The 26,965-nt window shown below is 45.2% G+C and overlaps 1 protein-coding gene across 2 annotated transcripts in view; it reads left to right on the top strand.

The window, feature by feature from the left end:
- Window positions 1-26,965, top strand: part of RALGAPA1 (Ral GTPase activating protein catalytic alpha subunit 1) — an 882,008-nt gene that overhangs the window by 94,436 nt on the left and 760,607 nt on the right. For both annotated transcript variants that reach the window (XM_030214290.1, XM_030214291.1), the window contains exons 6-8: window positions 9,635-9,812; window positions 10,789-10,904; window positions 18,965-19,103. In XM_030214290.1, the coding sequence (XP_030070150.1) occupies window positions 9,635-9,812; window positions 10,789-10,904; window positions 18,965-19,103 (433 nt within the window). The remainder of the gene's footprint in view (window positions 1-9,634; window positions 9,813-10,788; window positions 10,905-18,964; window positions 19,104-26,965) is intronic.

The raw sequence follows: 26,965 nt of genomic DNA on the forward strand, positions 1-26,965 counted from the left end.
CAGCTTGATCAAGCTCCTTAAAAAATCTGCCTGGGGGTGGCTCCTGGCTTGCCAGTTGTTAGCCAGGGTGTTAGAGGCTATAGCAGCTTCACTTTAAAGACACATAGGTTAGCCCTTTCCCTGCCTTACCCATCCCCCCAGTGGATGTGAGCACATTAGTTTCACTTTTCCCTGCTCTTTCCCACTCTATACTTGGTGGATGCAGGCACATTGGTTCGCCTTTCCCACTGTTCTGTACCTCCGGAGTTGATTTGATTGCCTCTTTTGCTGTTTTCTCTACTTTCCTCACAGCGTTAAAAAAAAAAAAAAAAAAAAAGCAAGAGGTTTTCTTCAGTTTCTACAGCGTGACTGGAGCTTGTATACTCGGTCCAGTGAGGTAAGAGTGTTTTCTGACTCCTCCGGGGAGGGCCCGCGATCGGGACGTTTTTGGTGTGAAGCCGCCATTTTGAATTTTCCGCCGTTTTTTCAGCGATGGCTGCAGAGAGTGTTAAGCGCTGTTCCAAGTGTGGCAAGTGCACCCCCCTTTTTCCCCCTGTGGTCGGGAATGTGGTGACTCTGAGGGGTCTGGCAGGCCCTGGTGGCCAGAGGAACCAGAGGAAGGTGCAGAAGGGCCACTGGATCCATATGATCCGTCCGCGGTGAGGATTTTCCACCGCGAGGAGCTGCCAGCGCTTATTTCAGATTCTTACAGGTCCTCTCTATTGAAGATCCTGGGAGTGGCGTGGCCTCCTCTGGAAATCCGAGGATGGCAAGTACCAAAAAGCCTGCTCGAGCCTTTCCTTTGCATGACTCCATCCAAGAGCTTATTTCAGCTCAATGGGCTGACCCCGAAGGACCTTTGAAAGTTTCCAGGGTTATGGGGCAATTATACCCTCTGAGTGAGGAGCATTTGACTCGCTTTGCAATGCCTAAGGTGGATGCCCTAGTCACAGCTGTGACAAAGAGAACTACCCTCCCGGTTGAAGGAGGTGTTGCCCTGAAGGACATGCAAGACCGTAGACTGGAATCAGCACTTAAACGGTCCTTTGAAATTGCTGGTCTTACTATTCGGGCGTCTGCATGCAGTTGTTATGCTGCTGGAGCCTGCCTGGCATGGTTGCAACAGGCAGTGGAACAGCCCGGTGATGGAGCGGAGCCCTTGTCTGAAGTGGCTCCGCGAATGGAATCGGCCTTGTCCTTTTTGGCTGACGCCCTTTCTGATATTGTCAGAGCTTCGGCTAAACAGATGGCTGTAGCAGTGGCGGCTCGCCGTCTTCTGTGGCTACGGCATTGGGCGGCGGACATGGCCTCTAAGCAAAGGTTGGTGAAGTTGCCCTTTCAAGGCCTTCTCCTGTTAGGTGAGGAGTTGGAGAAAATTGTGAAAGGCCTGCGAGATGCTAAACCCCAGCGCTTACCCGAGGATAGGCTGCGGCCTCCCTCCAAGGGTCAGGCGGTTCACTCCTCTTACAGACCTTGCTTCCGTGAAGCTAGAAGGTACCGCCCGGGGCATTCTGCTGGGTCCACTTCTCGTGGCCGGTTTTCAGCAGCAGCTGTTTCGCTCGGACAAACGTTCCGCAGCAGCAGGCTCAAGACCTGGAGTTCAAGGGCGACCCTCTCAGTGAGGGTGCGCCGGCCCCCTCCTCGATTCCTGTTATAGGAGGACGTCTTTCTCTCTTTCTCGAGGAGTGGGCCAAGATTACCTCAGATCAGTGGGTCTTGGACCTGATCAGAGAAGGATACTGAATAGAATTTGATGCCCCGATAAGAGACGTGTTTGTGGAGTTCCGATGCTGTTCTGCTGCCAAACGGGCGGCAGTAGAGGAGACCTTACAAGGCTTGATTCACATTGGGGCGGTTTCCCCCCGTGCCTCCCGCCGATTTCGGCTGCGGCCGCTACTCCATTTCCTTTGTGGTGCAGCGAAAAGGTGGGTCTTTTCGCCTTATTCTGTACTTAAAAGAATTAAACAAGTCCCTAAGAGTGCGGCATTTTCACATGGAAACCCTGTGCTCCGTCAGTGTGGCGGTACAGCCAGGAGAGTTTCTCACGTCTCTGGACCTGAAAGAAGCTTATTTGCACATTCCAATTTAGCCCCCGCACCAGACGTTTCTGCAGTTTGCGATGATGGGAAAACATTTCCAGTTTCGGGCCTTGCCTTTTGGCCTCGCCACAGCTCCCCAAACCTTTTCCAAGGTAACGGTGGTAGTAGCTGCTTTTCTCAGGCGAGAAGGTATCCGGGTTCACCCGTACCTAGACGACTGACTCATCAGAGCAGACTCCGCAACAGAGAGCCATCAAGCTACAGCCAGAGTGGTCTCAGTACTGCAATCTCTGGGCTGGGTCATCAATGTAGCCAAAAGTCACCTGAACCCCTCGCAATCTCTAGAATATTTGGGGGCACGATTCGACACAGACTCGGGATATGTATTCCTACCCGAGCAAAGGCGGTGCAAGCTTCAGAATCAGGTCCGTCTGCTCCTGAGGATGCCCCGCCCGCGAGCTTGGGACATTGTCCAGCTGTTGGGATCGATGACAGCCACCTTGGATTTGGTGCCCTGGGTGAGAGTGCACCTGAGACCTCTGCAGTATTCTCTGCTTCAACTATGGTCTCCAGTATCTCAGGATTATCAATGCAGACTCTCTTGGCTCCCTGCGGCCCGACAACATGGAGTGGTGGCTCTCAGACAGCATGCTGCTGCGAGGAATGCCGCTGGCGCTCCCCGATTGGTGCCTAGTGGGGACAGATGCCAGCCTGAAGGGCTGGGGTGCACATTGCAAGGGGAAGCATGCCCAGGGTCTATGGACACCCGACAAGTCGGAGTGGTCCATCAATTGCCTAGAGTTGAAAGCGGTGTTTCAGGCGCTTGTGGCCTTTCAAGTGACCCTGGAAGGATTGACTGTCAGAGTGATGTCGGACAACACGACAACAGTGGCCTACATAAACCGACAAGGCGGCACTCAGTGCAGAGCGCTGGCCGCGAAGGCCGAACAGATTTGCCACTGGGCCGAGCTGCATCTACAGTTTCTGTCGGCAGCTCACATTGCAGGTCAGAGCAACGTGCAAGCCGATTAAGCAGGCATCAAATCGATCCAGCGGAATGGGAACTGGCAGACTAAGTATTCCTGCAGATATGTGCCAAATGGGGCAAGCCCGTAATGGATCTTATGGCGACAAGCTCAACTGTCAAAGTCCCGTGCTTTTTCAGCAGACGGAGAGATCCTCGCTCAGCCGGGTTGGATGCCTTGGTTCAACCCTGGCCTCTGGGCCTCTGGTATGTGTTCCTTCCGTGGCCCTTGATAGGGCGTGTGCTTCTGCGGATTCAGCTTCACCCAGGAGAAGTGGTTCTCATCGCCCCGGATTGGCCCAGGGGGCCTTGGTATGTGGACCTCCAACAGATGCTAGTGGAGGCTCCCCTTCCTTTACCTCTGGTACCGAACCTGTTGTCGTAGGGACCGGTGGCCATGGAGGATGCCTGCCGTTTTGGACTTACGGCATGGCTATTGAGAGGGCGCAATTGAGAGGCAAAGGCTATTCCAATAATGTTATTTCCACTCTCCTGCAGGCCCGCAAGCGGTCCACTTCCGTGGCTTATGCCAGGATCTGGCACCAGTTTGAGGCTTGGTGTGTTTCAAAAGCGATCACACCCATGCGGTCTCCTGTCTCGCCGATTCTGGACTTTTTTGCAGGATGGTGTACAAAAAGGCTTGGCCTATAATTCCCTGTGGGTGCAAGTGGCAGCATTGGCCTCCCTTCATGGTAAGGTTGCAGGCGTGTCTTTAGCTGCTCATCCAGATGTGGCACGGTTTTTTAGAAGGGTGCTTCGTCTCCGTCCTCCCGTGCGGGCACCTTGTCCAGCTTGTAACCTGGGGCTAGTTTTGAGGGCTCTGCAGGGTTCTCCTTTTGAGCCGCTACGGCGAGCTTCAGAGAAAGATTTGACACTAAAGGCCGTTTTTCTGGTGGCCATTACTTCGGCGAGACGGGTGTCAGAACTCCATGCGCTGTCCTGTCGAGACCCATTTCTGCAATTTTCAGAGTCTGGAGTCACGGTTCGTACCGTGCCTTCCTTCATGCCTAAGGTGGTTTCAGCGTTTCACCTAAACCAGCCTATTTTTCTACCCTCTTTTGTTAAGGAGGAGTTTCCAGAATCCTTTGGGCAGTTGCACCTGTTGGATGTGCGCAGGACTCTGTTGCAGTATCTGCGCGTTACTAATTCTTTCAGGACCTCTGATCATTTGTTTGTTTTACTATCAGGTTCTCGCAGAGGGTCTCCAGCGTCTAAAGCCACTATTGCCCGTTGGCTCAAAGAAGCTATCTTTTCAGCTTATCTGCTTGCCGGCCGGCCTGCCTCCGCCTGTAGCCTTTAAGGCACATTCTTTTTTTTTTTTTTTTTTTTTTTAATATTTATTTATTACATTTTTATACTCAGAGATCATCTGTCAAGTGAAATACAGCCATAGGCAAAATATAAAACATATAAATCATCATCATACAAGAGAACATTTTTTTTTTAGCTTCCTTAGACCACAATAAAGTAAAGAAAAAGGGGGGGGGGGGCAGGAATCAGAGAAGATTATTTAGGAATTAACATCACAATAATAAAGCACCTTACTTCCCGATCTATAAACTACTTTGATAATTTTGAATCTAGAAAAGATCTTAGCTGTTCTGGTACATAGAAAATATATTTTATCTGGGCCAACCATATTATACATTTGCAGGGGTAAGCTAGCAAAAAGGAGCCTCCTAAGTCAATAACTTTAGATCTCAAATTCAAAAATTCTTTCCTCCTTTGTTGTGTCGCTTTGGTAACGTCAGGGTATAACCATATTTTTTCCCCTCCAAATTGAGAGTTTGTGGTTTTGAAGTATAGTCTCATGATTGAGTTCAAGTCCTGCTCAAAGATAAGAGACTATTAAAGTAGCTCTTTCAGTCACTTTTTCTAAGGATTGTTCCAAAATTGCTGAGATATTATTCACATCAATATCATCTTTTCCTGTATCTTTTCTTTCTCCTTCTGCTCCTTTGGGTTTATTTGGAATATAATAAATTTTATTAATTGGTGGAATTGCTTCTTGTGGAATTTTTAAATTTTCTAGGAGAAATCTCTTAAACAAATCAAGAGGATTAAATCCAAGGAGCTTAGGAAAATTAAGTACTCGCAAATTCAATCTTCTGTTATTTTCTATTTGTTCTATCTTCCTTTGTAGATCAGAATTATCTTTAACCACTACTGACTTGAACTCTTGCATTTGTAGTACTTCACTCTGTAACGTTGTAACTTTTGCTGTTAAATCCTGTTTAACCAATTCTGTCGAGTCTTTAAGTTCTTCAATCTTAAGGTTTAAAGTTTTTACCTCACCAGACGAAGTCTGTAAAGTTGAATCCATTTCTACCAGTTTAAGCCAGATCTTTTTATTTATTTATTTATAATTTCAAATAATATACTATTACAAGAATTTCTTGCTAAAGAAAAACAAACAGGAATTATCTAACAGATAATAACATCAATAAGTAATATGCAGATCATAATTATTTAAATGTCTTCTTTAGATCACAAATAAGAATAAAAGCATAAGGGGGCTTAGTCAGGAATATATGGGAAAATTAATACTAAGAAGGAAAAAAAAATGACAAAGTACAGACTTCGCACGCAGTTCTTACATTTTACAGCCAATGGATAAATGAATTAGGCTAATGTTTCCTAGAGTCTATGAATACTCTTAACTGTTCCGGCTGCAAAAAAATATACTTTAAACCTTCATACTTTAGAACACATTTGCACGGATAGTTCAGGAAAAATGAGGCACCTAACTCCTGGGCCTCTTTTCTCATACTCAAAAATAATTTTCTAGTGTCCTGTGTTTGTTTTGTAACATCTTGAAAAATACGCACAGTTTTTCCATAAAACAAATCATTGATTTTACGAAAATATAATCGTTTTATAGCATCCACATCTTGTTGAAAAACAAATTGCACTAAGAGAGTCATTCTTTCAGAGTGTTCTGACATGGTTGCTTCCAAAAGTTCAGATACATTTAAACTCTTATCAGTTACTTTGTTTGCAGATGGTTGACTCTCCGAGGGAATTTTATTTTGTATGTAGTAAATTTTGTTGATAGGAGGCAAAGATTCTGGGGAATATTTTAAGATCTCAGTAAGATATTTTTTGAAGGCTTCAGTGGGAGAAATTCCCAGTTCCCTCGGAAAGTTCAAAATATGCAAATTAAGTCTCCGATTATAATTCTCTATTTGATCAATCCTTCTTTTAATCATTGTTTTATCCTTTATCATTTCAGAAGACAGTTCTTGTAACTTTTTAACATCTTGATTAATCTTTGTCGTTTATGTTGTAAATTCTATTTTTATTGTGGATAAAGATTCGGAAAAAGCATTCATAGTACTCACTAGGGTAGAAATTTCTTTTGTGGAGTTGTCGACATTTGCAGCCAACTGTTGGAGAGCAGTCCATATGTTCTCCAACGACACCGTCCCAGAAGCAGCTCTCATTTGCTTCAAATCAATGCTCAGGCTCAAAGGCCCTCGCCTCCCTTCAGGATCTGCCTTCCTAGCGCCTTCAACCAAGGTCCCTTTGTTACACTCTTCGGTTTCGGGAGGGCCTCACTGGGTCTGGCGTCCTTCTGGAGGGGGCGGTGGATAAAGTGTCGGGGGCGAGAGAGTAACGTTTAGACCCAAGTCCTCCAGCGTTTCCCCTTGCTGGAGGACAGCAGGACTCCTCCCGACGTTTTGGGTATTACTTCTCAAGGTGTACCTCACAATCGACTGCTGACAGGGGGATGAAGTCCGGGGTGTTGAGGCTTCCACCCGGACTATTCCCTTTCTCTTTGTGTGCGGCATATATAAAAAAGAGATTTTCTTCTACAGCACGGCGATTTCAGGAGGCTCAGCACCGATCAGTTATGTGCCACCATCTTGACACACCCCCTCCCCTGGAGTCATGAGGTATAAGCCAGATCTTATCTAGTTTCATCTCCGTGCTTCCCTCCAGAGTTTGTAGGATCTTCGAGTCTCTGGGTTTCAGCGGCTCTCGTGGCAGAGTCGGTTCCCCGCTAGGCATCCCTCCGAACGCACTTCCGGCAGTCGTTTGGGTTGCTTCCCGATTCGCCAGGGTCGCTGGACACGGAGGTATTATCGATGTTGGTGGGGGAGAAAGGGATGTTTCAATCTCCAGCAGCTGTTCCGCTTCCCCGGATACTGCTGCAGCGGATCCTGTTCCCCGTTGTTCCTGGGAAGTCACGGGGAAGAAGCGCTCGAGGCTTGCTTGTATCGGGGAGGAAGTTGAGGTAGGCAGGGGCACTAACCTCAACGCCCCTTTATGCTTTGAATGTGGCATTTCGATTGTGGAAACCTCTGTTTTCTATATTCCTTCAAAAAGCCGGCCAAGAGCGTCTTACACTGCACCCGATCCCGGCGCCATCTTGACACGCCCCAAGGCACATTCTACAAGAGCGATTTCTTCCTCTTGGGCTGAAACTGGAGCACTCTCTCTTCATGAGATTTGCAGTGCAGCAACATGGGCTTCAAAGCTCTCATTTGCCCGACATTACAGGCTGGATGTGGCTGCTAGGAGGGATGCGCGTTTTGGAGCACAAGTGCTAGCGCGTGGTGTGACTTGTTCCCACCCTATGTAGGGATTGCTTTGATACATCCCATACGTAATGGCTTCATCTGCTTGATGACAAGGAAGGGAAAATTAGGTTCTTACCTTGGTAATTTTCTTTCCTTTAGTCATAGCAGATGAAGCCATGAGCCCTCCCTGTATGATTGTATGATGTGAATCTGTTTCAGGTTCTGTTCTTGTTTCCTGAAGTTCTAATCCTTCCTTGGGAGAAAGTTGGAAAACAGTCTTCAGGATTCTTGTTCACTTATAGGAGGATGAGTTCATTCCCTCCAGTTCATATGTAGGAGGTTGAGTTCATTCCCTCCAGGAGGATGTGTGTATTCTCTCCATAAATACAAAGAGGAGGATGAGTTTATTCCCTCCAGGAGGATGTATTCATTCCCTCCTTTTGAGTTCATGCCCTTGTTATGGGGCCATCGTTCGCTGTGAGGAAAGTTCATGTTATTCCCATTGCGGTTTGTTATACTGCTTTGGAAGCTTCAAATACTGAAGAGGCAGTGGAGCTAGCTGACCATGTGGCACTGTGAAATTTGAGTGCTCTCTATCTCCCCATGCTGGTTGATGGACACAACCCATACGTAATGGCTTCATCTGCTATGACTAAAGGAAAGAAAATTACCAAGGTAAGAACCTAATTTTCCCATATATTGGGGACTGTTTATCACTAAAAGTACATCTCTCCTCTATTGAGCTCCTGCCTTTTTCTTAAATAAGATAATGAAGCCAATTTTGGGTTTGATAGGAGTAGGATTAGATTGTTTCCTCATTTTGGCAAGTCTGTTTGCCTTCTGCCTGTAGGAGTTTTGTCTTGAACGGAAAGTACTACACATCACATTGTGGGTTATGTTTCTGTAGGTGGAATATTTTCCGACTTGAATGCAACTTTCCTTGGAGACAAGATTCAAATATTTCCTGACTTAAATAAAGATACTCAAAAAAGAAGACGCAAATTCGTGGGTTTAAAACCAAGCGTACTTGCTATAGGGGGTCTATATGTATTAAAGTATCCATGCAGATGTTTGGTACCTTTAAATTTAATAAATTATGTATTTTTTGACCTGAGGAAAATGCAAGATTTTATAAAAATTAAAGAAGAGGGAGGGGGATCTTCCCAGATTGTTCAAACAGGTTAATATATGCTGGTAAAATTGACTGCGGGCGTTTGGTGCTTTTCCCGCTTCGGGGGTGTGTCTTTTCGATCCGTTCAGGTTTTTTATTTTTTCTCTAGGTGGTGTTCTGGGAGTATATGAAAATTTCTTGTAAAAAAAAATTATTGTATCTTGACTCAATATTATTATTTTTATTGTGGACTAAGTTAGAAGAGTATTTTCCTAAACCTTGTTAAGGGATAAAATTCTTTGAATTAATCTTTATATCATTGCATTTATGTTTAAATGAATGTAAGAGATTGTAAACTTATAAAAAAATAAAATATATAAAAAAAAGTGAAAATACTGCAGCCTGTTAGACCCACCAGTACAGTGTAAACAGATCAGTGACAGAAACACACATTTACCATGCTTAAAAATGGAATCTGCTTTTAAACAAAAACAAAAATTGATTTCACTGAGAGACTTCAGGAACTTTCTTCTCTTATTTATGGGAAAATAGAGGGATCCAGATAAACACTAAAATCTTCTCCTTTAAAATAGTGTTTACGTAGCACACTAAATAGAGTAGAGGAGCAGCTGAGTGGTTAGAACAGCAGGCTGAGAATCAGGAAGCCAGGGTTTAAATCCTCTCTCCCATGGACTTTCCTTATGACCTTGGGCAAGGCACTTCATCCTTCATTTCCTCAGGTACAACCTAGATTGTAAATCCACTTGGACAGGGAGATAACCTCTACTTGTTTATAACTTGGCTTCATTTGGAAAGTCATGTAATGTAAAATCCAGTCCAACACCAATTTAAAGTAGCAGATTCTAGTGTTTTACAGTGGTGTACTGAATAAAAAAATTTTGGCCCTGTTACTTGTTCTTTCTTCTGTTTTTTTCCTAAAACTTTATTTTATATTTAGATCCGTTTAGAGGGATTGCGTCTCTTCCTTTTGTGGTTACAAGCCCTTCAGAATAACTGTGGCCCGGAGCAGCTATCAATATTTGCTTGTTTAATTCCTGGCTTCCCATCACCACAGTTTGAACATGGGCCTCGTACTCTGGATCACCTCATTAACCCTCCTCTCAATCTTCAAGAAAGTAAGATCAATTCAAGAAAATTGCTTAGTGCTGCTTTTTTTTGCAAGTCTTTTGCAGGAATGCTGTATTCCAGTGCACTACTGTCTGCAGAAGGTTAATCTCACTTGTATTTTGAGTTTCTGACAAAAAAAAAATGTGAACTGTTACTCCTGTGAGAATTCTGTGGAACTAGAACAGCGGCAGTGGCTGGATGACTCAGCAATTTGTTCTCCCTGCAGCGGTCAAGAGGAGGATGCACACAGTTGCACATCAAGCCTCATTGTCCTTCTTTGCTATCTTGTGTGGCTGTATGGAGGCCTGCTGCTCTATGCGAGTGCCTAGTCCTGCCTAATGGATGGACCATCCCTATGCCTGGGAGGTGGGGGAGGAGGGGGATCTTGGGTAAGGACAGAGCTTAGAAGTTAGGCAGAGAGAATGGGGAGAGGGGTGCAGTAAATGCTGAGGGGTGAGGAGAAAAAACTGTGAAGGCAGACAGTTCCTAGATAATAGGTGAAGAGGGGGAGAGAAAGTGGGAGGTACTCACCCTGATGAAGGGACAGATGAAACTGGAGGGTGAACCCCTACCAGTGGATGGGAAGAGGTATAAGCTGAGAGAGAGCGCTGGGGAAAGTGGAACCTGAGGAGGGAAAATGTTGGTTTGATTTCATTCTTGGGAGGACAAGTCAGGCCTTATGATAGGGGAATTCTGCACAAACAAATTACAAATAAAGTGTGTGCAAAATTTCAGGTTTTTTTTCTTGAATAAACTATTCAGCTGTAGTAAATTCTGGATCAGGCTTACATGTTTACCTTCCTCTCCCTGACCATTTTCAGCAGTTTATTTGAAACATGTGTTCCCTTTTCTCCCAATAAAGTAAGGTGTTTTTATGCTATGAAAGCTTTATTGGCAAGAACAAAAAAGAATGCTTCATTCCTGAAAATGATCATATTCTTCATTGTATAAACGGATAAAATCCACTTTCTGTTTTGTGGTCAGCTCAAGTTACCATAGAAGAAATCATGCCGCTAGTCCCTCCACAGTCAGGAGATAAAGGACAAGAAGATCTTACAAGCTACTTCCTAGAAGCATTTTTGAAATACATAGTAATTCAGGTATGGTAAAACTACTAGCCTTCTTTAGCTTTTCTTCATCTTAGAGAGTATTGCTATAAATATAGTTGCATTAAACTTTAGAAGCAAAGAAATGTAGAATTTTTTTTATTGCATTTAAAAAAATTGTGTTTGTATTTTCTTTGCAGTGTAGTAGTAATCGTGTGTCAATCATCCTTAATGTTTTCTGCTCTTCCAAATTTGAACTTCTGTGTGGTAGGTCAGTAATTGCCCCATGTTCATGGGCTCTAAATAGCTAAGTTGCTGTATTAAAATATTTGTGCTTCATAGCTATCATGCACTAGCCAGCCTTTAACATGTGACCTTCAGGATGGATGGCAGCCAATTTGGGACACCTATGTTTTTTTATATATGAATTTTGGGTTTTGTTTTCATTAAAATAATTAATTCCTTAGTGCAGGTAGCAGATGAATCCATCAACTGGTGGGTTGTATCCATCTACCAGCAGGTGGAAATAGAGATCACTAACTTAAGTGAATGGTATTGGACGACCAGCCCCTCTGTAAGCCAGTATATGTCTCATCAGAAAGCAAAGGTAGGCACAAGCAAACAAGAAACCTTCCTCACCAAAAGGAGAGAAACCACAACAGAACAAGCGTATAACCAATTGTATCTGAAACTCTTGCTAAATTTTGAAATTCATGTTCTAAACTGTAAGAAACGAAACAAACTGGAACAGACAGGAACAACAAACACACAGAGTGAATAGAGAAAAGCGACGGTAAGCTAGGGAGGGATGCTGGGTTCATCTGCTGCAGTTAAAGGAAAGAAAATTATCAGGTAAGACATAATTTTACCTTCCTTAGCGCAGGCAGCAGATGAATCCATCAACTGGTGGAATGTACCAAAGCAGTCTCTAGATAGGGAGGGACACCGTCAACCCCTAGCCAAGACCACCGCTCCAAAAGAAGCATCGGATCTGGTTGCTACGTCCACTCTATAATACTTGGAAAAGGAGTGTACGGAGGCCCAAGTAGCTGCCCGAAAAATTTCTTGCAAGGACAAGACCGAAGACTTGCTGTTCAAATTACAACTCTGTATATATGTATAGTACCAAACAATTTTAAGAGGAGAGAGATTTTCAAAATATATTTTTAACTCCTTTCCTTAGAACTGGCAATTTGCTTCTCTTACAATTAAATCAAAGCATTCGTATAGCAGCAGAGTATGATTACTATAAAGGGGAAAAAGCCTCAAAACCCAACCTTCACTCACTCAAACTGTAATTCTGCCCACATTCAGCAGAGGAAGAAGATGGAGAAATTTAGTTCTTACCTGCTAATTTGCTTTCCTTTAGTCCCTCTGCACCGGCTCAGAATGTGCCTGATGGGTTGTGTGCACCTTCCAGCCTGTGGAGACTGAACTGAAAACTCTGTCTCTAGAGAGAGCCAGTAATAGCCCTGGCTAACTGTAACTAGACTCAGTATTAGACCAAAGCAGAAGAAGCAAAAAGGAACCTATTCTATGTAACCAGGAAACTCGAGCAGCCACCAAGGACATACTATCAACAAGCATGTGCCTCTTGCTTAAGGTGCTAAATGTCATAGTAAATATAATTGCTGCACATTTCTTGTCTTTGTTTATTCGTATATTTAACAATGAACCAGCTAGCTCGCAAAGCAGCTCTACCGAACACCGCAAATCAAACCCCCAGAATTTAATCTTCATCACGCTAAACACAGAAAGGAGGGATCTGGGCCGGTCCGGAGGGACTAAAGGAAAGCAAATTAGCAGGTAAGAACTAATTTCTCCTTCCTTAGAGTCCCTCCAGACCGGCCCAGAATGTGATTGATGGAAAGTATCAAAGCCACATTCGCACCAAAAACAGCCTCTTGACGACACTGAACATCCAAACGGTAATGCTTGGAAAAAGAATGCAAAGAGGATCATGTAGCTGCCTTGCAAATCTCCAAGAGAGGCACTAAAAAGTGCTCCGCCCATGACACAACTTGCCCTCTGGTAGAATGGGCTTTCACGCCCTCCGGAATGGACTTCCCACAGAGAAGGTAAGTGGAAGCAATTATCTCTTTAAGCCACCAGGAAATGGTGGGTTTAGATGCCGCCAATCCCTTTTGGGATCCTCCAATTAACAGGAATAGATGATCTGTACGTCAAAATTCCTCTGTAGTTTTCAAATAATGTTTCAGAACTCTCCTGACATCCAAACATCGCAAACGACGCTGATCCTCTGAACTGGAGGAAGACCTGAGAACAGTCAAAACTACTGACTGTGACAAATGAAACTGCGACAAGACCTTAGGAAAGAAGGAAAACCACCTTCTCCTTAGAGAACTCGAGAAATGGAGGCCCACAAGAAAAAGCTTGCAACTCCGACGCGCTCCTGGCTGAGGCAGTGGCCACCAAAAACACCACCTTAAGTGTCAAATCCTTTAGACAGCAAGACGCCAAAGGCTGAAAGGGCATTCTATTAAGAACTGATAGCATCAGATTCAGATCCCATTCCGGAAAGATGGCCCTAGAAGGAGGGCGAAGGAGACCCACTGCTTGGAGGAATTGAGCTATATCCAGATAACTAGCTAAGGCCGTTCCCCGAACGCCTCCCTGAAAACAAGAAAGCACCACAATTTGTACCTTAAGAGAAGCCAGTGCGAGGCCTTTCTCAAAGCTGTACTGTAAAAAAAAAAAAAAAAAAAATCCAATATGTTAGGTATTGACGCGTGAAACGGAGAAATGTAGTGATCTAGGCACCATGTCTCGAAAATCTGCCACATCCTGATATAACTTGGCGAAGTGGAATGATGATGCGACCGAAGCGTTGTGGCAATCATGTTTGCGGAATAACTCCTCTTTGTTAATCGAAGCCCACTCAATAGCCAAGCCGTAAGACAAAATCGAGCTGGTTCTGGATGAACCACTGGGCCCTGGACTAGGAGACTGCAAAACTCGGGCAATTTGAATGGAGGGCCGGTAAGAAGATGTACGAGATCGGCATACCAAGGCCTGCAGGGCCAATCAGGCACTATCAAGGTTACCAAGCCCCTGTGCCTTGATTCTTTTGAATTAGGCACCCCAGAAGAGACCACGGGGGAAAGGCATAAAGCAGTCCCAAAGGCCCAGGCTGAAGAAGAACATCCACGCCCTTGGCTTTGAGATCCTTTCTTTGACTGAATTATTGAGACACTTTGATGTTGAGATTTGAGGCAAACAGATCCATCACCGGAAGTGCCCAGCGATCTAGGACAGATTAAAACGCTTTTGCCCTGAGAGACCATTCTCCCAGGTCTAGAGTTTGGTGGCTGAGAAAATCTGTCTGAACATTCACCGTCCCCACCACTTGAGATGCAGAGAGAGCGGCCAGATGACACTCCGCCCAACTCATGAGCTGCACCGCTTCTTGCTCCAAGAGGCAACTCCTTGTTCCCCCCTGACGGTTGACATAAGCCACTGCTGTGGCATTGTGTGACAGAATGCATACTGATTTGTTTAGAAGGAGGGGACAAAACACCTTCAATGCCAGCCGAAATGCTCTGGTCTCCAAGAGATTGATAGAACATGAAACCTCTGATCGAGACCACAGACCCTGAGCATATTGGCCTTGGCATTGGGCTCCCCAGCCCCTGGGGCTGGCATACGTTGTGACCACTATCCAGCGAGGCGGATCCAGAGGCATTCCCTTGGACAGGTTGGATGACTGAAGCCACCACCTGAGATTGTCGTGCTTTGGAGCCCTCAATGGCAATTTCATCCTCAGAGAATCTTCCTGCAGAGACCATCTGGATAGAAGAGACCTGGAGAGATCTCATGTGTGCCCTGGCCCATAGCATTGCTTCTATCATTGCTACTGTAGAGCCCAACACTTGAAGATACTTCCTTGCACACAGTACCGGCCTGTACAGAAAAACCTGAATTTGGGCCTGGAACTTGAGAATCCTTGTCAGGAAGAAATACTTGACCTTGAATGGTATCGAAGGATACCCCTAGGTAGTCAAGGGTTTGACACTGAACCAGACGGCTGTTGAGAGAGTTCACCGCCCAACCAAGGGATTGTAGAAACTGAACCACTCAAGCCATTACCTGGCTCTCCTGGTACGACTTTGCTCTGATCAGCCAATTGCCCAGGTAGGGTTGAACCAAAATATTGTTCTTCCTGAGTGCTGCCACTACTACCACCATAGTCTTTATGAATGTGCGAGGAGCCGTAGCGAGGCCAAAAGGAAGAGCCTGAAACTGATATTTGCCCAACAATGCAAAACAAAGTAAACACTGATGCATAGGCCAAATTGGAATGTTTAAATATGCTTCTGTCATGTCTAGCATGGTCAAAAACTCCCCAGTTCTGACTGCCACTATGACCAACCGAAGCATCTCCATACGAAAACTGGAGAACCTGAGGGTCCGATTGACAGCTTTGAGGTCCAGAATTGGATGGAAAGATCCCTCTTTCTTTGGAACGGGAAAGTAAATGGAATAGTGACCCTGTCTGATCTCTGAGGAAGGAACCGGATAAATAGCTTGTAGCTCCAAAAGCCTCTTTAGAGTATCCTGAATCGCGCCCGCCTTGAGACGAGACCAACAGGGGGACTCCAGAAAGGCATCTAGAAGATGCTACGCAAATTCTAAGGCATACCCTTCTCAAATAACCTCTAGCACCCACTGATCTGAGGTAATTTGGGCCTACCTCCAATAGAACTGTGTTAACTGAGCTCCCACAGGAATCAGAAGCTGGACCTGCAAACCATTATTGGGCAGGAAGGGCTGTGGATGGGAAAGACTGTCCTGAATCTTTGCCATCTGTGCGAGCCCCTCGAAAGGACTGACTTCTCTGAAAGAAATGAGACCACTGAACTGGAGCCACTTTACCTGGCCTATATCAGTGAGTCCCAACCCCGACCTCAACCTGCCAGTGGGCCATGACTTGATGCCCAAGTCCTGTCCCCAGGAAGTCTAAGCACTTTAGTATCCCCCAGACTGCGGACCAACTTATCTAACTGCTGTCCAAAGAGATAGGACCCCTGAAATGGGAACTTACTCAACTTAGACTTAGGAGCTGCGTCTGTGAACCAACCCTGTAGCCACAGCGAGCGCCTTGCATTCACACTCAAGGCCGTGGGCTTAGAAGACACTCTTGGGAAATCATACAAAGTATCCACCAAGAAGGCGTAACCCATCTTAATCTTACCACCTTGGCATCTATCAAAGCCAAATCATCCAAAGTTCTATCCAAATCTTTCTCAGACCAGCATAATCAACCTTGGGCTACCAAAGAACCACAGATAGCTGCCTGAACTGCTAAAGCTAGTAGAGGCTTCATACTTCTATCCTGAACATCCTTAAGAGCCATGCCTCCATCTACAGGAACTGTATTCCTTTTAGTAATGGCAGAGACCACTGCATCCACCACTGGTGGCTTGAGAAGGACCTTGTCCGAATCCGGAACCATAGACCTAGAGAGCCAGAAAGGAGAATCCGGCACATCCCACTGTTCCTGAATAATATCCCTGATATCCTGGTGCATAGGGGAAGTCTTACCTGGCTTTCTAATGCTCTTCACCAGAAGATCCACCTTACATCCTTCCACGGCCGTGGGAACCTCTTCCTCAAAAAGCAAGGTAGAGGAAACCAAAGAAATAAGCTCCTGCAAATCCTCCTTGTGAAAAATTCTGACCACTGAAGATCCTCACCTGGTAATGAAAACTGAATACCTGAATCCTCCAGACTGGGGTCCTAAAAAATCAAACCTTCCTCTAAATAGCCAGCACTCCCCAGAGAAGGCATCTCCTGATCCGGCTCTGATACCAGATTTTCCTGTAGATCCCAGGATGCCCATGGATGCTTAGCTGAGACCACCTGTCCATCTGAACACTCTCCTAAAGGTGAACCTGATGTCTGTAACAAGAACACATTGTATATTTGCAGGACAAACTCCAGAGGGACGGCCCCCCCCCCCCCCCCCCCCCGCAGCAGCCCTGTTTGCCTTGATGGAGCTAACCCTGATGGCTCCGACGCCTGAAGTGGCTGAGAAACAGACTGCTCGTCCAGCATAGACTAAGTAGGCAAAATGGCAGTGTTTCCTGCCAAAACGGGAGCTGGCGCCTTAACTGTACCGGCCCTGGAATCTTGCAGCATCACGGGCGCTGAAGAGGGAGCAGGACGCAAAGGGCTGACGTCTGACGGGAACTCCACAGCTGTGCAATATTTACACACACTGCTTGCCCCTAGGCCCCGCTGCTGACAGACTGCACAGTGGCAGATTTTCTCTGCCATGACGGCTGTGCTGTGGAGCCCCGAAGTGACTGGCCCGAAGCCTGCTTTTTTTTTTTTTTTTTTCCAAAAAGGAACCCTGATCTCAAACAGAACTACAACAGTGCTGCAGCACAGGCCGAATGGGAGCTGCTTTGCTCATTCACATTCAATTGCAGTTTTTTTTTTTCAACGCAGCGTCTCTCCCAGACCTCAAGACACTCTTCCCCCATAGAGGTGGGGGAAAGCTGCAAGAGCACTACTACTCCCATCGAATAGGGGAGAAAATGGGAGGGAGGGGGGAGGGACATGGCCACCCAGGTTTAGAGAGACCCCCCCGAGGTTTAGAGAGACCCCCCGTGGGCCTCAGCCTCCATGCAAGAGACACCGGTGCACAAAATCACAAGGCTAACAGACACACAGAACCTATAACACTGTCTAACAAATCCTACACTTCTCCTAGTAATAGAATATAATTAATATTATAAAATAAAAAAGGAAAAAGAGAAGAGACTAAAGGGCTCACCATCTTCCACCTGCTGGAGGCTGATAGAGTCTAGTTACAGTTAGCCAGGGCTCTTATTGGCTCTCTGTAGAGTTGGAGTTTTCAGTCTCCACCTGCTGGAAGGCATGCACAACCCATCAGTCACATTCTGGGCCAGTTCGGAGGGACACTAAGGAAGCCTCTATTGCAGTGGCGTTGCTAGGGGGGCGGACACCCATGGCGGATGGCCGATGTGCCCCACCAGTGGGTGCAGCGCCCCCCCCCCCCCCGGATGCAGCGCGAACCCCCTCCCCCCAGTGCACGCCGCTGGGGGTGGGGGGGGTGCCGCGCGCACCTGTCCTCCGTTCCATGCTTCTCTGCCCTGGAACAGGAAGTAACCTGTTCCGGGGCAGAGAAGAAGCATGGAACGAACGGAGGACAGGCGCATGCGGCACCCCCCCAGCAGCGTGCACCCGGGGTGGACCGCACCCACCGCCCCCCCCCCCCCCCAGGAACTGCTCTATTGGTTCAGGAGAAGTTAATAGCATTAGGAGAAGGGAGGGAAAAAATGAGGCAGCAAACATGAGACATAGAGGAAGGGACAAACCACCTATAGGAAGGATTGAGAGAGAGAGAGAGAGACTGAGGAGGCAGACAGGAGACAAAAAGCATCTGTGGAAGGAGAAAGCATTTTAATGAAAGGGGAGGGTAAGATGAGGGAAGAGGAAAGAAATAGTGTGAAAGAGAAACAAAACAGAGGTATATCAGAGAAACAAATCAATGAGAGAAGAATAAAAGTAGCAATGAAGGTGCACAAAGTTTGTAAAATTCAATTAATTAATTTATTTGTTACATTTGTACCCCACATTTTCCCACTTATTTGCAGGCTCAATGTGGCTTACCGTCAAGGCGTTCACCAAGTTGGTTGATAAATACAAGGTTATATTGTGGTCGAATGAGGTAGATGTGTAACAGGCACTATGAGGGTCAAGGGAGTGAAGATTGTATGTTGTCCAGTACAGTCATTGGTTTTGCTGTGTTGCTGGGTGTGGGGATTTACGGTGGGTCGTGGGGTAAGCCTTTTTGAAAAGGTTGGTTTCCAAAATATATTTTTTAAAATACATAGTTTTTTCAGTAAAGTCAGTTTTGTGCATATTGAGAAATGTAAAACATATGCAAATTATGCCTTATTTTCTAACATCAATAGTAAAACCTGCTGCTGAGCTATATATTTGGGAAATTTCATTGTAGCTCATTCTGCACTTACCTGATGGAGGCAGAGCTCTGGAAAACTACTTGCAAGCAGTAACAAAGGTGTCGTCTTTAGTTTCTGTTTTAATCTTAACTTTCTTTTCAGGTAAGAAGTTTAGAATGGAGGAACAAGGAAAACCAAGAAAAAGGATTCTCATTTTTGTTTTCATATTTTAAGAAATATTACTTGCCTTATATTTTTCCTGCCTTCAGCAAAGAGACTAGCTTGTATAATCCTGTTCTTGGTAAGTACTATTTTGTAATCTAGGGCTGTCTTTTTGCTATCTGAAATTATTTTTTTCTGTATTTTAATTAAGGTTTTGTTTAGCTACAGCCCTAGTTTTGGCACTTTGAGGGTAATTTTGTAACAGGGTGCCTAGATAGGGTAGGAAGGTGGTGGTTTTTTTTTTTTTTTTTAAGTATCTTTATTTAGCTGAGGAACAGTTAACAACAAATGCAAAGAGGATGTTCCCAAAAATTTTCAATCAAAAGAAGGCAAGGAACAAGCCTCATACAAATTACAAGCAAAGAATGAACAGAAAGACTAGTACAGTTAACTGAAAAGTGCTTATTTCATATAGACACATACATAGTAACATAGTAAATGACAGCAGATAAAGACCTGAATGGTCTATTCAGTTTGCCCAGCAGTCACACACATTATCAATTCATGATTAAACCAGCAATGAATGTGATATGAAATACTCGCTCATGGTCTTTCTTTGGCATTTCTGGGACATAGACCATAAATGTCTGCCCGGCACAGTCCTTACGTTTTAACTACTGGCCAGGGGCGTAGCTATGGGTGGGCCTGGATGGGCCCAGGCCCATCCAATCACAGCTCAGGCCCACCCATTCTTTCTGACCCTCCAATCAGCTGGCACAGCGGCAGTGAATAACAGCAGCCCTCTGTCCTAATCTGTCTAATTTTTCTTGCCTGCAGTGGAGCGTGCACTGTGTTTGAGCCTGTTTGCACCGGATCATGAAGACCTGCAGGCAGTAGCACGGGACCTCACCTCCTAAGCTACATGCACGCTGACGAATCTGCAGCGTCCCGCCCCTTAGAACACAAACTTCCTGTTTCCATAATAAGGTCAGGATCCTGCAGAGCTGTTAACGTGTATGTGGCTGGGAGGTGTCGTGCTGCTTTTGAAGTTGACATGGTGGCTGCCTGCAGAATAGATGAGTTTTTGGGCACCTGCACAATGTCCTTCTGATTCCTGCACCGTTCAGTGCCCGGCAACGATGTCTGGCTTTGCTAGATTGCGGTGCTGACCCTTCCAACAGCTACTTTGTAATGTAGGGTTGTTTCTTTAACCTTTTCTGGTGTAAATATTAGCACTGATTGTGTGCTGTTTTGACACTTTCTGTAGTGTGAAACAGTGAAGCTGGAGAGAGCCGCATTCCCTGGGTTGGAGGAGTAATGCTCAGACCCTCCCCCTCCCTAATTTGAAATGCAAGCCTGTCTTTCTCTTATGTTGCCCTGTCCACTGAAGAAGAAATTTAATAACAGTGGAGAAAGTTGGCCGTTTATCTCCTAAGAAGTTGTGATGGTGGTTTCACATTACCCAGTCCAAGTGCGCTTTTCTCCGATTGTTTCCCTCCTCCTCCTACACACACCTCCGATGGGAGGTGAACGCTGTCCCTCTGATCTTTTTAGATGGGCTGAAAATTCCGCTGGTCATATCCCCCTCCTCGATTGACAGGAAAATGAATGTTTGAAAATGTGGGGGAACTATTCAGTGGAACCTTTCTTTTAGCTAGGGGCTGCTTTTGACCTGAAATCTCGGGTGGGCTTTTAGGTTGAGCGTAGGAGTAGATTTTGTCCCTCCAAGTTGTTCATGTCAAGCTTAGATCTCGTCATACACACAGATGTTTGGGTGATCCAGAGCTGGCGGTGTTGCAGGGAAGGGAGCTGTTGCAGGGGGCAGAAAGATCTGGAGGAGAGCTGTTGTGAATGTCTTCTGCTGAATGTCTTCTTTGCTAGCTAAGGTATTTAATTGTTAAAGTTGGGGAGGGGGGTGGGTAGGGGAAGAGGACATGCGTACCCACCCAACCTACCCACTGGCCCACCCAAAATTTGCCTTCTGGCTACGCCACTGCTACTGGCGTTGCTGTTGAAGCCCATGCCAGCCTATCCAAAACCGTCTTTGTCATTTGTGGGACACTGATGGTAAAAGTCTGTCCAACGCTGTCCTTGCATTCCAGCTACTGAAGTTGCTGTCGAAGCTCTTTACAGCCCATTCTAAATCAGATTACCATGTATGGGACACAGACTGTACAAGTCTGCCTGTCACCAGCCTTAGTTCTTCACAGCCGGAGTCACCATGTAAGCGCCACGCGACACACCCACACGCATGTATTTATCCCACACCTTTTTGAATTCTGTCACCGTTTTTGTCTCTGCCACCTCCTTTGGGAGGGCATTCCAGGCATCAACCACCCTCTCTGTGAAAAAGAATTTCCTGATCCTAAGTCTACCACCCCACAACCTCAATTCATGTCCTCTAGTTTTACTGTTTTACCATTTCCCCTTCTCTGGAAAAAATTTCTTTCTATATTAATGACTTTCAAGTATTTAAACATCTCTGTCATATCTCCCTTGTCCCTCCTTTCCTCTAGGACAGTGGTTCTCAACCTATTTTCAATTAGGACATACTTGTTAGACGATGCTTACATAGGTGACATACAGCATACATGACCCTCATGGACCTTTGGTCTGATACAGTGTGGCAGGTATAGTGAAACAAATGTAAACATTTCTGCATCCTCAATTCACTTATTTTCTCCATAGAAGTTACCATACTAAAAAAAAAAAAAAAAAATCTGATTCTCATGTCACTTGAGTAATAGCCACCAGCAATATAAATCTCTCCACTATCAGGCACATTGTGATCTAATACAAAACCTGAAAAGCTCCTAACTCAGCATAGATGTAGCAAAACGAGTTAGTACTAATCATACAACTAATTCCTATGATTCAAACATGAACCCTACCAAAGAATAAGCAGCACTACAAATATTACATGGGACCCTTGAATACCAGTACACCCTACTCAGTTTTTTCAAACTGAGGAAGCTGTATTTTGTCCGTCATCTGTTTACTGACTCAGAGTACTTGTGGATGCCGTGGTCCTTTCTACACTGAACTATTATAACGCTGTCCTGTGCAATGTTACTAAACGACAGATGTTTGTAATTGGTGTAAAATGTGGCTGTGAGTCTACTTAAAGGAATTGCCAGAACTTAGCATATCACTCCTTTCCTACGGGATGAGCATTGGCTTCCTGTTTCCTATAGAGTGACATATAAGTTGTTGCTATTGATATTTAAGGCTCTCTCTTATAGAACGCCAGTGTAGTTTACCTGATTTTTTATTGCCCTATACTCCAGTGCGGACACTTCGTTCGTCTCAGCTGCTTCAGATACCTCCGTTTTTTATCACTTGCTTTTCCACTATTAGAAGCTGTTTAGTGTGCAGGGACCCACCCTATGGAACTCCCTCCCCCTGGATTTGTGTTTGACACAATCTTGTCAATTTTAAGGTTAAACTTAGAACCTACCTATAATGTAAAGCATTTGGGACTTGGGTGTTGGTTGCAGCCTGATGGGGGAGAGATGGCCTGATTTATGACAGTACTGACATCTAATCTGTTTCTTTCCTCTCCATTATTGTAATTCTTTCTTTTTCTTCTTTTATTTGAAATTGTAAACCACTCTGATAGTCCTTCTCCTTAGTGGTATATTGTGTGCAATAAACTTGAAACTTACTCCTGATAAAACACAATAAGTGGGACTGCTATAGATTTCAACACAGATGCAAATGGAATACTGCACCTCAGTCACACACAAAACACAGACCCTCACCAAATACAGAACAAGGGATCACAAATTAGAATATAAAGAGAACAATTGAACTGTGAACAACATGGGAGAAATAAAAACAAATACATTCCCCCTTGTATCGAACAAAATACAAAGATATCCATGATGCACATTTCCCAAAGCTAGCACATTCCACCTATTAAATTCAAAATAAAATACTTTTTATTTCTATCTTAGTTTTCTGGGCATTTTATTTTTCCAAGCATATTGTCTGTTTCTTTTTTCTGCTTTCCTGTCTTCTGCGCTGTTTCCATGGGTGTTGTCCATTTGTACTTTTTCCACTTTCCTCCTATCTTCTTCCATTCCCTCAATACATCCATCTCTGATGTATGTCCCCCCTCTCTCTTGCTCTTCTGCTTGCCCACTTAGATTTCACATTCTCACTCTTCGGTCTTCTATCTACTTTTCAACTTACGTCTCCTCCTTTCACCCCCCAGCTCTCCTGTCTCACTCCTTCCCTTGCCTTCTATTCCCTTCTCTTTCACCCACCCCCCATTACTACACTTCTACCGTCATCTTCCTCTTGCTTATCTCCTTGACCACTCCCATGGTCTCTCCCACATGGCTCCACCATGCTCAGTACCTTCCCTCTCCCTTCTTGCACCCTTGTAGCCCAGCATCTCCTCTCTTGGTGTACAATTGTGGGTGGAGAAAGAGAGTCTCCATCCACATTTGTAGTCCACCATCTCCTTGTTCCCACCCCTTCTCTTCTCTATTTTCTACATTTTGTGGTCCAGCATCTCCCTGCCTCTCTCCTCTACACCCCAATCTCTTACTGACTCTCTCCCCCACCCCCCATAGTCTGGTAGCTTCCCCTCTCTCTACCTCCCATAGTCCTACATTTTTACCCTCTCTTCCTGCCCCCTCCCTCCACAAGTCCAGCACATTTCTCTCTGTACCCCCATCCATCACCTTTTCCTCAGCCTCTGCTCCCCCTCAGTCCAGCACCTCTTCCTCAGCCTCTGCTCTCCTTCAGGACGTTATAATGCCTTTGTATTGCTCCATGGTGCGACCGCAGCTTGAATATTGTGTTCAGTTCTGGTCGTCTTATCTCAAAAAAGATATAGTGGAATCAGAAAATGTGCAGAGAAGGGTGACGAAAATGATAAGTGGGATGGGACAACTTCCCTATGAGGAAAAGCTAAAGCGGCTGGTGCTCTTCAGCTTTGAGAAAAGATTGCTGAGGGTAGAGGTCTATAAAATAATGAGTGGAATGGAATAGGTAGACGTGAAGCTTCTGTTTACACTTTCCAAAAATACTAGGACTAGGGGGCATATGTAGTAAGTTTAAAACAAATCAGAAAAATTTTTTCTTCACTCAACTTATAATTCAACTCTGGAATCTGTTGCCAGAAAATGTGGTAAAGGCGGTTAGCTTAGCCTTAGCAGAGTTTTAAAAAGGTTTGGACGGCTTCCTAAAGGAAAAGTCCATAGACCATTATGAAATTGGACTTGGTGAAAATATTTCTGGGCTAGGCAGCATAAAATGTTTTGTACTTTTTTTGGGATCTTGCCAGGTATTTGTGATCTGGATTGGCCACTGTTGGAAACAGGATGCTGGGCTTGATGGACCTTTGGTCTGTCCCCAGTATGGCAATACTTATCTCTTCTTCAGCCTCTGCTTCCCTTCAGTCCATCATCTCTTCCTTAGCCTCTGCTTCCTTTCAGTCCAACACTTCCTTAGCCTCTGCTTCCCTTCAGTCCAACATCTCTTCCTCAGCCTCTGCTTCCCTTCAGTCCAACATCTCTTCCTCAGCCTCTGCTCCCCTTCAGTCCAACATCTCTTCCTCAGCCTCTGCTCCCCTTTAGTCCAGCATCTCTTCCTCAGCCTCTGCTCCCCTTTAGTCCAGCATCTCTTCCTCAGCCTCTGCTCCCCTTTAGTCCAGCATCTCTTCCTCAGCCTCTGCTCCCCTTTAGTCCAGCATCTCTTCCTCAGCCTCTGCTACCCTTCAGTCCAGCATCTCTTCCTCAGCCTCTGCTACCCTTCAGTCCAGCATCTCTTCCTCAGCCTCTGCTACCCTTCAGTCCAGCATCTCTTCCTCAGCCTCTGCTACCCTTCAGTCCAGCATCTCTTCCTCAGCCTCTGTTCCCCTTCAGTCCAGTACCTTTTCCTCTGCATCCTCTGAGTCCAACACCTCTCCCTCTGCTCTCCCTTAAGTCCAGCAATTCTTCCTTTGCCCCTCTCACTCTGCTCCCCCATCTTTTACCTCTTCCTCAGTCTCTACTTCCCCTCAGTCCAGCACCTCTTCCTTCATCCTCCGTCAGCCTCCCTCCTCTCACCTCCAGCTCTTTCAAATCTTTTCCTCTTTCTTGGCAACAACGGTGGCAGCAATAACTTGCTGCCCTGGCCAACCCAGAGCCTTTCCTCTGCCAGGCTCTGCACATAAACAGGAAGTTGCATCAGGGGTGGAACATGGCTGAGGAAAAGCTCCAGGTCGCCTGGGCATCGAGTTGTTGCTATTGCTGTTGGCAAAGAGAAGATTTGAAGGAGCTAGAGGTGAGAGGAGGGCTGAGAGAGGACGAAGGAAAAGATGCTGGACTCATGCGGGCAGGTAACATGAGAGAGAGAAAAAAAAAGTGACTGCACGGCACGCCACTGCAGCTGTTGTTTTTTGTGTGCTGGCCCTGTGACACACGTGTGTCGCGACACATCAGTTGAGAACCGCTCTAGGGTATACATATTAAAGTCTTCCAGTCTTTTCTCATACGTCTTTTGATGCAATCTCCATAACATATTTGTCACCTTCCTCTGGACTGCTTGAAGTCTTTTTACATCCGTAGCAAGGTGCAGCCTCTAAAAGTGAACACAATATACCAGGTGGGGCCTCACCAATGACTTGTAGAGGGGCATCAACATCACCTTTCTTCTGCTGGTTATGCCTCTTTATGCAGCCTAGTATCTTTCTGGCTATGGCCACCATCTTGTCACACTGTTTCACCACTTTCTGATCCTCGGACACCATCACCCTGAAGTCCCTCTGTCTGTGCATATCAGCCTGTCACCTCCTAGGACATATGGCTCCCTTGGATTTCTGCTCTCCAAATGCATCACTCTGCACTTTTTTTTGTTAAATATTGAATTCCAAACATTAGACCATTCTTTTAACTTTTGCAGATTCTTTTCATGTTTTCTGCTCCCTCCGTAGTGTCCATTCTATTACAAATTTTAGTATCATCTGCAAAATGCAAACCTTACCGTACCTTTTAACCCTTCGGCAATGTTGCTCACAAATATATTGACAGACACAAAAGAGAGGGTAAAACAGCATACAAAATAATACAAAAACAAAAAAGCAACACTGGGCCTTCAGGATTGAGATGATCAAAGTCTCTTGTTTATTAATTGACAGACCCGACACGGGCCGTGTTTCGGCGCACTGGCGCCTGCCTCAGGGGTCAGCTAATCCTGATCAAAAAATTGTAGGTGGTACTGTCACAGTGTAGCCCCTTTGATGTGGAATGGAGTCTCAATTGCTCCGAGAGCCTGATCAGCATGGACAACGCTGTCAGTCTAAAAAACCGCCAAATATATATTGAACAGAATTGGCCCTAGCACTGATCCTTGAGGCACTCCACTACTCACCTTTCCTTCCTTCGATTGAATTTCATTGACCACCACCCTCTGGCATCTGTCAACCAGTTCCTAATCCAGTTCACCACTTTGGGTCCTAACTTCAGCCTCTCAGTTTATTCAAGATCCTCCTATGAGGAACAGTGTCAAAGACTTTGCTAAAATCCAGTTAGATTACATCCAGTGTACGTCCTCAATCCAATTCTCTGTTCGCCCAGTAAAAGAATTCATGCAGAAATAGTGTCTAGGATGCGGCCACTGACATTTATGCCTGCTCAGGATCAGGCATAAATATTGATTTATGGTTTATTAAAATTTTACATACCACTCTTCATAAGTGTCCAGCAAAGCGGTTTTCAATCAAATAAAAATACGGAAAGAGAAAAAGGAAAAGAGCACCAATAAAAGTGAAAGGGATAGAAAAAAGTGGGAAACCACTAGAGAAGGTAGGTATAGAAGCTAAAAACAAGAAATGTAATGGGGGAAGAGGGCAAAGTCATAGTCCCTTCTGGAAGCCCCTTCAGCCTTGCCCCAATCCATAGTCTTCTTGAAATAGCTATATGTTCTGCGAGCTGATTTAAATTTGGGAAAAGAGGATTCAGGGCAAAGTGATTTGGCTAAAGCATTCCAGAGTTGGGGCAGTACGAAAAA

Source organism: Microcaecilia unicolor, chromosome 9 (genome assembly GCF_901765095.1).
Source record: "Microcaecilia unicolor chromosome 9, aMicUni1.1, whole genome shotgun sequence".
Taxonomy (NCBI): domain Eukaryota; kingdom Metazoa; phylum Chordata; class Amphibia; order Gymnophiona; family Siphonopidae; genus Microcaecilia; species Microcaecilia unicolor.